The sequence below is a fragment of the Corythoichthys intestinalis genome, chromosome 9 (genome assembly GCF_030265065.1).
Source record: "Corythoichthys intestinalis isolate RoL2023-P3 chromosome 9, ASM3026506v1, whole genome shotgun sequence".
NCBI classification, from domain to species: domain Eukaryota; kingdom Metazoa; phylum Chordata; class Actinopteri; order Syngnathiformes; family Syngnathidae; genus Corythoichthys; species Corythoichthys intestinalis.
The window spans coordinates 41173638-41189183 of record NC_080403.1 but is presented as its reverse complement, the minus strand read 5'-3'; the positions used below and the strand labels follow the sequence as shown (position 1 = coordinate 41189183).

Genomic DNA, 15546 nt, shown 5'->3' with positions numbered 1-15546 from the left:
TAAAGACATTTTTAAGATTTATAGAGCAGGGTTCAGTGCAGTGTGTGCATGCAGAGCTACAAGAGCTTTGTATCCACACAGTAAACAAAGAGTTAACGTTCCTCGTTATGCTCGAGTTTGCTGGGCTTTCTGGCTCTTTCCTGGTGTCAGAGGGGTTGGACTAAGTTGTGGGAGCATATTTAGTCTGGTGGCTAACATTTGGCACACTTCCACCTCGCACTCATCTGGAGAAGAGACCGCGCTCATACCACACTGCCTGTTGTTGCCAGAGGTTGACTTTATTTCTTTTTGCTCTCAATTGATTTTTAGTTTTTCATTTCTTTTCTGTAGTACACAATGGTAATGATTGGTTATGTTGTTTTTTTTGTTTTTGCATCCAAATGTGTGTTAACTATTTGTGATACTGGTTGGTTATTATTCTTTGGGTCATTTCTTTCCGTATGAACAGATGGTGAGAGAAACTACGTGTAATTGTCATATCGATTCTAGTTTTTCTTGTAATTGGATGTCATTTGGTCTAGTTCTTCAAAGAATGCCTACAAACGTAGACTGAGATTTATGTGTGTGACTGACGCTCATGTAAAGATCCTCTTTTTCTTCAACGTGTCATTCCGCTTTTGCAATTCAGGAAGTTTTTTGAAGGTCATGCAGTAGCCGCCAGCCTGCCTCCCGTTGTTCTGCTGTCTTGACGGGCAACTTTATTATTTGCATGAATAGCAAACACAGTCGTCCTCAGTGTGTTTTATTTTAGTAAAAGTGAAGTTGTTTTTCGCAATGGAATGCGGCGTACATGCTCAGCCCTGTTCGATACGTCTTGGGCCATTAATTTTGCCTCAAGCGCACTCTGCAAACCTCAGTATTTCCGGGAATCTATTTCAGCGGCTGTTGTGTAAATGGGCAAATAAAGCCAAGCAAGGAGATTTTTTTCCTGTAAAGAATTTCCCCTGCAAGGGTCAGGTCTCTGCAAGCAAACTTGCGCTTTGATATTGTTTCGTTTTGCCTTTCGTTAACATTCTGTGTGCCGCAGGGCTTTGACGGAGCATCCTCCTCCCAGCGCTCAAGTAACCTGAGTGCTCTGAAGAAGCGCTGGGAGCAAGCAGGGAACGGCGGTCATCAGGACAGGACGCCATTCATCTCAGGGCCCATAAACAGTCAGAGCACAAACCCTGCCCTGGCCAGATCAACTTCTGTCGGTGAGCAGCCTCAGCCCAACCCTCAGCCCCAGGCCGAGCCCCCGCCCCCCACCCCCAAGACCACGGCGGCCTGGCAGCCTCCTCAGGAAGATCCGCTGAGCGCACCCGCCGCCGATCTGTTCCTCACGCCCCCGGTTGCTGATCCGCAAGCAGAAGAACAAAAAGGGATGGACAAAGATGTGCCGACAAACAACGAACCGCCCGAACAACTTGAAGAACAAGTTCCGACTAGTCCTTGTGCCTCGTGTGAAAAGCCCAGAGTGCAACTAAACAACCTGAAGAAGAAGTTTGAGAAAGCGGACGACACCCCCGTAAAGGTGATTACCTCCTTTGCTGATTTCTTTATTTACATTTGAAATGATTGACAAATCCCTTTTATTTTCAAAAAGGTGTTTGGTTGCCTAACCTCCACTGTAATTTACGTTTCCGACTGTGTTGTCAGCCTTACTACAAACTTAAAAACTAAACTACATACAGATGAAGTGTATTGTAGTAAGTCCCTTCACAAGTTCGTTCAGGTTTTTCAGTATGTCCGTCTTTCCTTTGGCACGCATGTACTAAAACAATCCATTAAGAGCTCACCTTGTCCAAGAGAGGAATGTAGGAACATTCCTGACCTAGGGTTGTTTCATCATTCAGACTGCTGTTATCTCACTTCCTACATTTTATCAACGCGCTCTCATCGGATTGTTCAGACCATCACTCATGCTTCAATTTTTAATATGACGTGCGCCATTCTCATGCATCAGCATTGTAACTTGGTCTAGACTGTATGGGAGTTTAACCTTTACGGTTCGGTATTGCTGAAAGACAGGAAGGCGGCCAAGCAATGGGGAAGTGGCCTGTGAGTAATGATAAGCTGATGAACGAGTATACTGATTAAATCAAATGTTAAAGTTTAGGGAGGAGGGTCAGTACCAACATTCATCTAGCATTCTCTTCCTTTCATCTAGAGTACCAGGCCCACTCTCCTAAGTGCTTCATCAGATGATATGACCTATGGTGAGATTTTGCATGAATTTCAACTCAACACAATAAGGACACAAGAAAACCATGAGTTTTTGTCCTCCATCAGTGTGTGACCGGGTGTTGGAAAAGTCATCACTGAGGGAGAAGCTGGCCAAATATTCTGCTGCAGTGTCCAAACTAAGCAACACAAAATCGGTGAGTAAATGAAGGCTCGCTTTCTTTTTTTTTCACATTTATTGTTTTTTCTTGAAAAGCCATTTGTTCTTTCAACATACCAGACGAAAAAAATAAGAATTTTTTTTTAGTTTTCTTCTGCTTTTCCTTTTTTTTTTTTGTAATGTTGTAATGTTTTACAAAATAAATAAATAAATAATAAAGTAAAAACAAAAACCGAGGAGCAGGAAACCTATTACTTCGCCATATTTTTTACATGAAAGAAATTGTTATGTATAAGCAAATGAATGAATGAATGAATATATTAACCAAAATCATTTCGTACAGGCTTAGCATATTCTGTCCATTTTGTCCACATCAAGTAAAACATGTCCAGTTATAATTTTAGTGCGTAGGAGATCCTTTCCGTAATGAAAATCTCTCGAGCTACGTCAATCCAGTCCTCTGTTGTTGGTGGTTCAGGTTTAAGCCACTTTCTTGTCAATGCTTTTTTGCTTGCAGCCAATAGAATGTGGATGAGTTTCTTTTCATTAAAGCTAATTTGTTGCACATTTATTTTACATAAGTACATGGTAACAAAGGACATGGGGATGTCAAAATTAAAAATCTTTTGTAGATGATGATGAATGTCCAACCAGTATTTTTGTATTACAACGCATTCCCAGATTATATGGAAATGGTTTGCTCTTCTGCTGCTACATCTCCAACATGAATCTCCCGTCCCTTGATAGTTTTTCTGGATCGGTGTAACAAAAAACCTCATTGTGTTCTTCCAACAAAATTCACCCCAGCTTTTTGACCTAGTCGTAATCAATTGTGTTTTACATGTATCAGTCCATTCTTCTTCTGTAATTATAATCCTCCCTTATTTTTCCCATTTCTCCTTCACATAGTGTGTGCTCCCCCCTTTACTCACCAGTACACTGTTGTATAATTTAGAAAGTATTCTTGTTGGGTGAGGTGATTTCGTTAGAGTTCTAAATGTTTGTAAAAAAACCTTCAACATTTTTTTTTAAGGTTTTGATTTATGTAGTGCCTGACCTGTAAATACCTGAAAAAGTCATCAGAACCCAAACCATGTTTTTGTTTTAAAACTTCAAATGATTGAAGTGTCCCCTCGTGGGTAAATGATTTATAATCTGTTAATCCTTTTGAAATCCAAAATTTGAATCTGTTATCATATTTATTGGGGGTGAATTCTGAGTCATAGGCGCACCATCTGTAAATTTTTGTTTCCCTTTCCAAATGGCATATTCTAATAATTTTGTTTAATGCTACAAACATAGTACTGGAAAGTTTTTGAAAGTTATTTGCCTGCTGTAATTTTGCGTCAAACAATAGAGCTTTCAATGGGATATTTTGTCTTGTTTTCTCCTCAAGATCTTTCCAACCTGATGTGTAAACCGGGGAGCACACACAAACAAGTGGTCTCAATGGCTCGCTTTCTCTGCTTAAGGGCAGATATCACTCTGTGGTGTAGGGCTAAAATCTTATTCTTAAAATTTAAACTTCCTTAGTCTTTATGAACAATATAATTAATTCTCATCAGTTTTATTAATAGGAATAAAATACACAGTTTTTTCCATTATCTAATTCTTTATATTTACTCACTCAGAAATTCAGCAGTAAAAATCAGTTTTTTGTTATCACATTGAAAAACTTGCGGTTCACATTACGTAAAAATAAGTAATATCTTGAATCTCAAAATTTTGGTGCCAAAAGCAGTGTTGCCCTGATACAGACCTTACGTCAGCAAAGTGAAACTTTTGGTGCTTGTAATGTAAAATAAGCAGCAAAACTACTTTAATCCCGTATTATTGCGATTATAATTATTATTCGTTTTTGTTAAGTGTTATTACGATTTTTGCTTAAATCCCTGAATTCTTTATAGATATGGACGTAAAACGGTCTCGATTCTTGGTTAAAAGCAAAAAACGTGCAGTTAGCATTTATTTTAAGTAAATATCACGAACTATGATGCTAGTCAGTGTGCAAATTAGCGGCCACAATATGTAAACAAAGGGCTTTTTCCGTTGAAACTTAGTGTGAATAAATGCTTAAATCCCTGAATTCTTAATAGGTGTGGATGTAAAACAGTCTCGATTCTTGGTTAAAAGCAAAAAAAAAAAAAAAAAAAAAAAACGTGCCGTAAGCAGTTATTTTACGTAAATATTGCGAACTATGATGCTAGTCCATAAGCAAATTAGCGGCCACCATGTGTAAACAAAGAGCTTTTTCTGTTGAAACTTGTTGTGAATAAATGCTAATCCCTGAATTCTTAATAGATATAGATGTAAAACAGTCTCGATTCTTGGTTAAAAGCAAAAAAAAAAAAAAAAAACATGCCGTTAGCAGTTATTTTACGTAAATATTGCGAACTATGATGCTAGTCCATAAGCAAATTAGCGGCAACCATATGTAAACAGAGCTTTTTCCCTTGAAAAATCTTGTGAATAAATGCTTAAATCCCTGTATTCTTTATAGATATTGACGCAAAACAGTCTTGATTCTTTGTTAAAAGAGCATAAAAACGGACAGTTAGGATTTATTTTACGTAAACATTGCGAAGTATAATGCCAGTGCTGCTAATTTCTCCCATTGATTTTTTTCACAATGTTTCAAAATGCATTCATGCATGGTACGAAAAATATAATAATCACCCTGAATCCTCGAACAAATCACTCCTGAGACGATCCTTCCTGTTTGTATGCGGTACAGCTTTCGTAATTTTTCAACCTAAATTTGGCGTTGGATCCCTGCTTGTGTTGACTAACTGCGACCGACTGCGAATAACTGCAGTGGACTGTAGGACGGCCCCCTACTTGAAGCGCAGTGGCTGACGGATGTGACCCGTCAATACAGTTATGAAGTCTATGTGCTACTTTAAATCTAAACGTGGTACCAAAAAAGGTATTCATTTCCAAAAAAGCATGTTTTTACAGAAGAACAATTATTCCTTTATTCATTAATCTTACGGGTTGCTTATCCTGACAAGGGTCGCCTGGTTGCTGGAGCCTATCCCAGCTAACCGTGGACAGTAGGATGGGCATACCTGAATCTGTTGCACACGAGTAAGAATTAGTTGAGTCAGTAAAAGAAATCATTCATGTTTTCAGCAAATGTAAATTGAAAGTGATCTTTTGAGAAGTACAGGTGTTGCATTTGTTTTTCTTTAATTACTGCTCTATTCCAACCTTCCTTCCCTGTTGATTTACTGCCATTTTACTGTCATCCTCCAGCCTGTGACGCCAGAGGTGCTGCCCTCCAAAATATCAATAGCTGTAATTCAGAAAGTCACACCTGGACCCGAGTGCAATGGTGAGTCAACACAATGAGTCACGCGACACCCATTGTCAGCCGTGTTCTGAACAGTTGGGAGGGGTTCATTTCTATCCTGGATGGAACATCTTCTCGCAAGTGTACTTTAGGGGTGTGCCATCTTAGGCACCCCACGATTCGATTTAATTACGATTCAGATTCGATCCGATTATTAAACGATGATCGCGGTTATCGCGATTATTGATGCATCGTACATTACTACTTAATAAAGTAGCCAAACAAATTTATGTCCATTATTTATTTAAAATATCCTAATGATTTAACAGGAACGATGGAAACATGCCCATACAACAAAAAGCTGCCCTTAAGTTGCTTATTTATTATTTTTTTTACAAGAAAGTGCAAAAACATTAACCATTTTAAAGGGAGTACTTATTTCTCTCAACAATGCAATAACATTTACACAGGTGGAATGAATCCACATTTTCTGGAAACAAAGTGTCTTTAGAAATAAGACTTCTTTTAACCAATATACTTAGTTTTCACAGAATTCTTTACTATTTCGCATGTTTGTCGTGTTACCTCTGTACTTAATTGTGGTTTTACATGTTCTGCCTATGAAATACACGTTACCGAATTAGCTAATTAGCTTAGCGCTCGGCGCTAACTTTTAACATCTCAAAAACAACTACAATAAAGGCTAAACGGTACAAGAGGGTTCGCGTACTCTCCTCTTAGATGCACACGGGTCTTAGCAACACACTCAGGACATTTTTCAATTGAAATGCCTTAAAACTACTGCTGGCTAAATGACAAGGAGCAACGAACTATCTCTCTTCCCCTCTTGCTCCCAAAAAAATAAATAAATAAACTTGCGCACAAACGTGCGACCACTGGGTTGCGCTTCTGGTTCTGCCTCTTTCATACACAAATTTATTTTCCAATCTATTAAAAAGGAGTAAGTCTCTCTCAGTAACCAGCAGCATCCATCATAACGTGTCTTGAATTTCATTCTGCTACGAGCGGCTGCCATAAAGTTATGAGGGAAAAGCATCGTTTTTGAACCTTTATGAATCGTAATCGAATCGTCACGTGTCAAATCGCGATACATGTAATAATCGATTTTTTTGGAACTCCTCTAGTGTACATGGTGAATCAAGTTGAACTTTAAAGGTTATACGCTTCCACATTTTAGGTTGGTCCTGAAGTCTGAACAAAGTTAAACATTTTGAATGTATTTTGGCTGTTTCAGGGGATAACAACAGTGAACTCCCCAAGCCATCCAAGGTGAGTCCAGCAGCTAAGCATTAGTTAAGTCAATAGATAAGATGCGTGTTAAGTATTCGGCCTGTGTGTTTTGTGTGTATAGAAGTTCTTCCCTCCTGCCAAGGAGACGTGTGTCGCTTGTAACAAGACTGTGTACCCTCTGGAGCGACTGTCGGCTCTTCAGCACATCTACCACAAGAGTTGCTTCCGCTGCTCCCATTGCAGCACAAAGCTCAGGTTGCTCTCCCTGTACAAATGGTTTTGTCTAAAGTGGGGATGTCCAAACCTTTATTGAAAATTGAAGGGATGGAAGGACTAACTTGAAATCTTTCCACTTTCATTTGGTAAAGAGAGAATCGTAATCGGGAAAAAAAGATGGGCCGGGGGTTAAAATATGTATTTTTCTAAAGATAACTCATTGGCTGCCATTCAAGTCGATGGATGTCCAATTGACTGGGAAAGATCGATTGCCAGCAGCCTTCCCAGTCAAAATGGATTGGATGTGTATCGCCATCAATGGCAGTGAATGAGTTAAGGGCTGCAAGTAACAAATAATTCAGAGGAATAAAGATATTGCAGTGTACATATACACTCACCAGCCACTTTATCAGGTACACCTGTCCAACTGCTCGTTAACACTTCATTTCTAATCAGCCAATCACATGGTGGCAACCCAGTGCATTTAGGCATGTAGACATGGTTTAAGACAATCTCCTGCATTTCAAACCGAGCATCAGTATGGGGAAGAAAGGTGATTGGAGTGACTTTGAACGTGGCATGGTTGTTGTTGGCAGAAGGGCTGGTCTGAGTATTTCAGAAACTGCTGATCTACTGGGATTTTCACGCACAACCATCTCTAGGGTTTACAGAGAATGGTCCGGCCGAAAAAGAAAAAATATCCAGTGAGCGGCAGTTTTGTGGGCAGTAATGCCTTGTTGATGCCAGAGGTCTGAGGAGAATGGCCAGACTGGTTCGAGCTGATAGAAAGGCAACAGTGACTCAAATAACCACCCGTTTCAACCAAGGTAGGCAGAAGAGCATCTCTGAACGCACAGTACGTCGAACTTTGAGGCAGATGGGATACAGCAGTAGAAGACCACGCCGGGTGCCACTCCTTTCAGCTAAGAACAGGAAACTGCATAAGCTCATCGAAATTGGACAATAGAAGATTGGAAAAACGTTGCCTGGTCTGATGAGTAGGTTTCTGCTGTGACCTTGGGATGGTAGGGTCAGAATTTGGCGTCAACAAAATGAAAGCATCGATCCATCCTGCCTTGTATCAACGGTTCAGGCTGGTGGTGGTGGTGTAATGGTGTGGGGAATATTTTCTGGGCACTCTTTTGGCCCCTTGGTACCACTTGTGCATCGTTGGACCGCCACAACCTACCTGAGTATTGTTGCTGACGATGTTCATCCCTTTATGACCACAAAGTACTCAACTTCTGATGGCTACTTTCAGCAGGATAATTGGCCATGTCATAAAGCTGGAATCATCTCAGAGTGGTTTCTTGAACATGACAATGAGTTCACTGTACTCAAATGGCCTCCACAGTCACCAGATCTCAATCCAATAGAGAATCCTTGGGATGTGGTGGAACGGGAGATTTGCATCATGGATGTGCAGCCGATAAATCTGCACCAACTGTGTGATGCCATCATGTCAATATGGACCAAACTCTGAGGAATGCTTCCAGCACCTTGTTGAATCTATGCCATGAATTGAGGCAGTTCTGAAGGCAAAAGGGGGTCCAATCCGTTACTAGCATGGTGTACCTAATAAAGTGGCCGGTGATTGTATTTACAATACTGAAGCAAACTTTTCAGAACAAAGATTAAATGTCCAGTGACTACAAAAATGTCAATAGAATTGAATAGAAATCCGTTATAGTCTTAGTACAGAGTACGATATTTAAAGCTTTGCTACATTGTGCACCACGTAAATCAAGCAAAACTTACTTAGTTGTACTTGAATAATTTTTTTGATGACTACTTTTACTTGAGTAATATTATTTAGAAGCAAGGCTACTCTTACTGTGATTTTTTTTTTTTTTTGGGCGACTCTACCCACTTCTGGTCAAGTCATCAGCCAATCAAATGTGCATATGGGGGTGGGGTTATATACCATTCAGCAAATGAAAAGGGATAAATGCAAGTCTGAACACCATGAAAATAATTCACTTACTAATGATAGGGTCGTTTCTATCCTTACAACATATGGGAATGGGAACACAATCTAATTTACCTCTATCACTGAACTTATATAATGTAAATAAGGTTGGTTAAAGAGTATGAAAACACCTGGGGAAATGCTAATATTCAATCATTTATCCATAAACGCATGCCTTTTGGATTCATATCATGCCACTTCGTGTAATTACACACATCGCAACACCAAGAAAATGATAGAAATTTGGATCGATTGTCAAGCTAAAACGACCGGCGCCCGAGATCCCGGAAATCTAGCATATTGTGTGTGTGATGTCACAACTAGGAAACACCCGGCTCAGTGCTTAGTACTGAATGGCGGCAGTGACGTGCGGTCAGGGGAGGCAGGTGAGGCAGAGCCTCACCTGTCATCATGACAAAAAAATAATAATAGCATCAAATTTATATTAATATTTGTCCATTGCTCTTTATTTATGACTCATTTCAAACACTTTTTATAGTCAAAATCGCTGAATTTGCCTATTTCCTGTTCAAATAAAGAAATGAAACGAGAGGTGCGGCAGCAATGAGTAAAGCCTCACCTCTGATTGCGCAATCCTTAACAAACTGGGTTGATACATGGAATTGGAGCGTGCTGGTTGCCGTACATCTGCATGTCGCCATTATAATGTTTCCAGATACGTTTATTTGACCTGATTTTCCTCAGTCTGGCTAATGTCTTTAACCCTTAAAGTTTAATGTTTGTTAGCGACATATTTAGTTTTGCTGATGGGAAATAAAACCGCAGTGAAAAGACACAGGCTGCGGCAGATAGTACTCTGCCGCACTGCAAGGGGGCGTACGTGAAACTGGACTTTCCGTTAAAAGTGGACGCGGTTAACACAACGCCGGTGTTGTCCGGAGCTAAAAGATTTGCTTCAAACTACGGGACCGAGGATAACTCGCGCTTTTCAAACGGACTGGTACACCCGAAAAGACTGTCTATGTGGCTGTCCTTCGAAAAATCGCCTTTGCTGCTTTCCCTGCCTTTTCTTCTCAACTTGTGCCAATGTCTCTACTAACACGAGATATTGTGACATTAAAAAACTACCACGAAGCTTCAGCAAACATGAGAGCTCGACCACTCACATTCAAAGCCTGTTTGCTTTAAAAACTTTTGGAAGCTCAAGGATCGATTTGGCTTTGACGAACAGCGGAAGCTGAACGGTAGCATCCTCAAAAGCTAAGGTAAAGAAAAAGAGTTTGAAAGACCTCATTAATGCAACCTGCATCCTAGCTAAACAGGACTTAACATTTGGTGGTAACGATGAGCGTGTAGCTCTTCTAAAAGTGGCATATATGTAGAACGATTACATGGTTTTGCTGAGAAAGATGAAAGGTTAGCTAGACATTTGGACACATCCACTGTGTTTTCTGGCTTGTCAAATAGAACACAGAACGATCTAATTGAAGCAATCCTCTCCATTGAGGCGGAGAGATTTTTTTTTTTTTTAAAGTAAAGGAAAATAAGGAGGACTTTTACTAAAAGGGCGTAGGTTTGCATAGGGACGGTAGGGACATAACACTACCAACTTTTCAGCATGCTAAAATTGTCCCCACCAACTTTTAAGCAACCTTACCTTTTTTGCATGATATAATGTTCAGTTATATAGAGAATTTAGATCTTTCAATAGTTCCGTATGTTGTAAGGATAGAATTGACCCTACCATTATTAAGTGAATTATTTTCACTATGTTTATGTTTGCTAATAAAAACCAGACATTTATTCAGGAAGTTTTCAAAATGTTTCTTTAGTATTTTTTGAAAACAAAGGTTTGAATTGAACAGTGTATCATCTAAACCAATGCACGTAAAAGTTATTATCAGTAGATAAGGATTTATTTTGCATTGATCATTTTGCCAATTAATTAATTAGGTTCATATACATTAGAAATGTGGCCCTTTGCCCCCTTCATCCAATCTGTTTGGTCCAATTAATGTCCCGTCCACAGCAAAAAGTGTACCTACATGCAGGTTATGCTGTTATATCGTCCCTACGAATGTTGAGACAAAACCTATGCCCTTCCAAAGTAACGCCGGTTTTTGTGGTGAAGGACAGGCGCAAGACCACAAACAGTTTTCATTTCAATCTTATTAAAAAAAAATTTTTTTAAAAAGAGCTTGGACCAAGAAAAATACAATAGAATATTTAAAAACTAAATTTTGGCCTTAAATAAAATATTATTTTTCTTTTCACACTTTTTGTTTAGCAATCTGTAATAAATTGATTAAAGTTTCAGAATTAAAAGTTTTAAAAACAACTGAATATTTCACTAAAGGTCAGAATTGAATTCTGTGGTTTTGTACACCACTCTTTACTCTCATTTATGTTGCATTAATTATAGAATGGTGACGGCCAACACATTGAGGGTGTAGAGCAAATGCATGTTATTTTCTTACTTTTACGTATCGATAATATGTACCGTGTGTGCCTGTTTTGTGAAGAATGCTGATGAGATATGAAATAACCAGTAGCCAATTGAATAAGCTACCCTTTTTGGTTTATATATTTGGAAATCTGACACTAAAGGAGTCAGTGCCTCACCAACCATGAACCTCACCGCACGTCACTGAATGGCGGCGATGATGGCGGACAATTTTGTTTCTAGTTGCAGCGACGAATCCGACGTAACGAACGTTCTTCTAATGGTGACGATGAGAGTTATGAACCTTCATTTCTTTGGTGTCTTGGGTTATCAATTTGAGCCCAAACGAAATCCAATGCAGCCTAATGAAAGGATCATTTGGGGGGGGGGGAACACACTGATGAAAAACCGGCTACAGATCGTGTGGGAAACACCGAATGGTTTCTTTTGCATTTCTTTTTTGTGAAGCTGATACACAGTGACCGCAAAATAATGTATGGAATAATTATCATTTATTTTGCTATCATAGGTTTTCGCTCTGCCAACAGACACAAATATGAATAGGATTAGAGGATTTGTGGGTAACACTTTATAAAAGCTATCCGTTTTACTAGTTAATAGACCATTAGTAAACTATTGATAAATGATTTATTGTTGATTTGTGAAGTATTTGTTAACAGTTTGTTAAGCATTTACAGGGTATTCTCAACCTGAAACAGTTTGTGTAGAAATGTTTCAAGTTTTTGTAACGTTTGGCATTTCTATCTTTTCAGGTTAAGAAATGCCATTCACTTCAAAAGAAAAGGCATTTTGATAAGGCATTTTGCAGGCAGCGCTCATGTTGCACATTTATGAAAATCTGCCATAGAACCAACAAATATTTGTTCTTTATATATTTAACCAATAAAACTTATGACCTTCAACATAAAGTGTATATAGTTTTATTAAGATCCATCAACTAGCATGGGCATTTAGAATGGGGTCAACCATATTGAAACACCCTGTAAATGCTTAACAAACTGTTAACAAATACTTCACAAATCAACAATAAATCATTTATCAACAGTTTAGTAATGATCTATTAACTGGTAAAACAGATAGTTATTATAAAGTGTGACCGATTTGTTGTATACATTTTACGAGCGATAATTTATACATGTGTCCAGTCCTATATACAATGCGTGATGTTTTAAAAAAAAAATTTTTTTTTTATAAAAGAGAACTCACTCTGGCCATTTCGAGCTTGGCTGCTCCCCTCCTTTGCTTAGCCTGGGGTGGTGGGGTGGTCTCATCAGTGCCAGTCATCGTCCTCTTTCTTGATATCTCAGGACATTTAGGTAGCTGCGCGTGTTTGATGGGCACTTCATCTGCTTTCAGAAGCAATTTCTTAGCAAACCCTGATTTCATTTGTCCATAGTTCGAATAGCTTTCAGGTGTAAAATGTACACCACTCAAAACCGTGACTGCGGCTGGGTCTGCAAAATTAGCCCTCTTTGCATGGACGAACTTTACTCATTGTCTGCGTAGTCCAGCTCTTTTTCTCGCGTTCGGGAACTCATGGGTACTACATTGTGACAAATGGCTATTTGTACACCACATAGCATGACAGGTATGAACCATTTTAGTAATTTTTTGATAAAACACGAACGCAACTCTCTCGTGGATAAACAATGATGGCACCTGCCTTGACCTTTTGTTTCCTGGCTGTGACGTCAAAGCCCCAGCCTGCTGTTTCCGGAATACTTTCAGAAATGTTCGTAATTTTCGATCTATTTTCGATAATTGCTCATGAATGTGATTTTTGTTGTTGTTAAATTTATTAGTATTTGTTATCTTGCCACATAACGGTTCTATTGATATCTCAACAGCCTCTTAGTATTATAATTCTCTTTAAAAGTTGGTTGGGACAATTTGAGCATCCTAAAAAGTTGGTCGCGTTATGTCCCCACCGTCCCTATGCAATCCTACGCCCTTGGTTTGGAAACCCCTGGTTTACAACACCTTGAATAAATGACGTTTATGTGACAGAATGTTGTTCAAAATATTTAAGTATGAAAATGGCGAATTTCTTCAATTACTGATAATGGACACTATCATGTTGAAACAAAAAAAAACTGACGTCGCAAAGGAGCGCAGCCATTTTGTAACGTCATTTATACCCTCCAAACACTGATAGACTCCAGCACAGAACGAACGATCGCTGCCAGCATTCCCCATTTAAACCCAGTCCTCACAGATTACATGAATTGGAAATCTGTCATTGTCAGATGGCAGGCAATGAGTTAACGATCTTAACTATTTTTCCTAAACTTTCATTTTCATATTTAAAGTAGGGCTGTCAAATGATTAAAATTTTTAATCGAGTTAATTACAGTTTAAAAATTAATGAATCGTAATTGCAATTCAAACCATCTCTAAAATATGCCATATTTTTCTGTAAATTATTGTTGGAATGGAAAGATTAGACACAAGATGGATATATACATTCAACATACGGTACATAAGTACTGTATTTGTTTATCATAACAATAAATCAAGATGGCATTAACATTATTAACATTCTCTTAGTGATCCATGGATAGAAAGACTTGTAGTTCTTAAAAGATAAATGTCAGTACAAGTTCTAGAAATTTTATATTAAAACTAGGCCTGTCAAACGATTAAAAAGTAATCGTAATTAATCGCAATTCAAACCATCTATAAAATATGCCATATTTTTCTGTAAATTATTGTTGGAATGGAAAGATTAGACACAAGATGGCTATATACGTTCAACATACGGCACATAAGTACTGTATTTGTTTTTTATAACAATAAATTAACAAGATGGCATTAACATTATTAACATTCTCTTAAAACGATCCATGGATAGAAAAACTTAGTTCTTAAAAGATAAATGTTAGTAAAAGTTATAGAAATTTTATATTAAAAACCCCTCTTAAATGTTTTCGTTTTATTAAAATTTGTAAAATTTTCAATCAAAAAAATGAACTAGTAGCTCGCCATTGTTGATGTCATTTCACCATGCTCACTCCCCAAACCCATAAAATCATTTGGACCCAAGCACCAGCAGAGGACACCAAAAAACAAGTAACAAGCGGACATTACACTTCTGTCATTTTAATCTGAGCGGGGCATGTGTATTAATTGCGTCAAATATTTTAATGTGATTAATTAAAAACATTAATTACTGCTCGTTAACGCGATAATTTTGACAGCCCTAATCAAAACCCCTCTGAATGTTCTCGTTTTATTAAAATTCGTAAAATTTTCAATCAAAAATGAAACTAGTAGCTCGCCATTGTTGATGTCAATAATTACACCATGCTCACTCATGGTACTTACTAGTGTTGCACCGATACCATTTTTTGGCCCCGATACCACCCCGTTTATATATATATATATATATATATATATTTTTTTTTTTTTTTTCTGCCAAAGAGCTACATAATTGGATGTGAAATCATTGCTATCAAGGCTTTGTCAGGCTATTGCTTACCTTTGCAAAATAGGAAAAAGACTAGTACAAAGTATAATACTCGCCCAACAGTAAGAAAGTAAAAATAAATTCATAATAATAAACTCTGAATGAACTGAGTAATCTTTTTTAAACCTCTCAAAGGCCAAACAGTGCAACTTTCATGAAGTTATTGTCACATTCTGCTGCTGGTTAGATTGTGTTTTGTTGCTGGGCTGTTAGTGGGGGCGTTCCTGACGTCGCACCTGAATCCAATGCAGGCTCATCAACGCAGCATTTAAGCACGGGTGAGCTCAGAGAAGGCTGCCGAGATATTTGCCTTGCTGATCGCCATTTGACATCTCGCACTATAGTCTCGCTACATTTGCTTGTTACGCCCCTGCATTGGTTTTTTTCTGTTAGTGTACTGCACTTGTTTGTCACCTCTACCCTGTGCAGGTATTTGAGTGTTTTTATTTTGGCTTTTTGGCTCGCTGCCTATCGTCTTAGTTAACCTTCCAGTTTGTAGTATGGAGCTCCGTCGACCTGCTGTCACGGACTCCTTTTGTTATTTCTACTATCCCGCGATCGCGTGTTATTTTTTGTTCGCAATCATGAAACCCTTGTACGTACCCCC

At 38.5% G+C, this 15546-nt stretch overlaps 1 protein-coding gene across 3 annotated transcripts in view; it reads left to right on the top strand.

Annotated features, from left to right (window-relative positions):
• The window catches only part of LOC130921364 (LIM domain and actin-binding protein 1-like), a 32626-nt gene that overhangs the window by 13886 nt on the left and 3194 nt on the right, over positions 1-15546 (top strand). For all 3 annotated transcript variants that reach the window (XM_057845161.1, XM_057845160.1, XM_057845159.1), the window contains 6 exons: positions 1028-1510; positions 2147-2195; positions 2269-2357; positions 5576-5654; positions 6868-6902; positions 6985-7118. In XM_057845161.1, coding sequence (XP_057701144.1) covers positions 1028-1510; positions 2147-2195; positions 2269-2357; positions 5576-5654; positions 6868-6902; positions 6985-7118 — 869 coding nt within the window. The remainder of the gene's footprint in view (positions 1-1027; positions 1511-2146; positions 2196-2268; positions 2358-5575; positions 5655-6867; positions 6903-6984; positions 7119-15546) is intronic.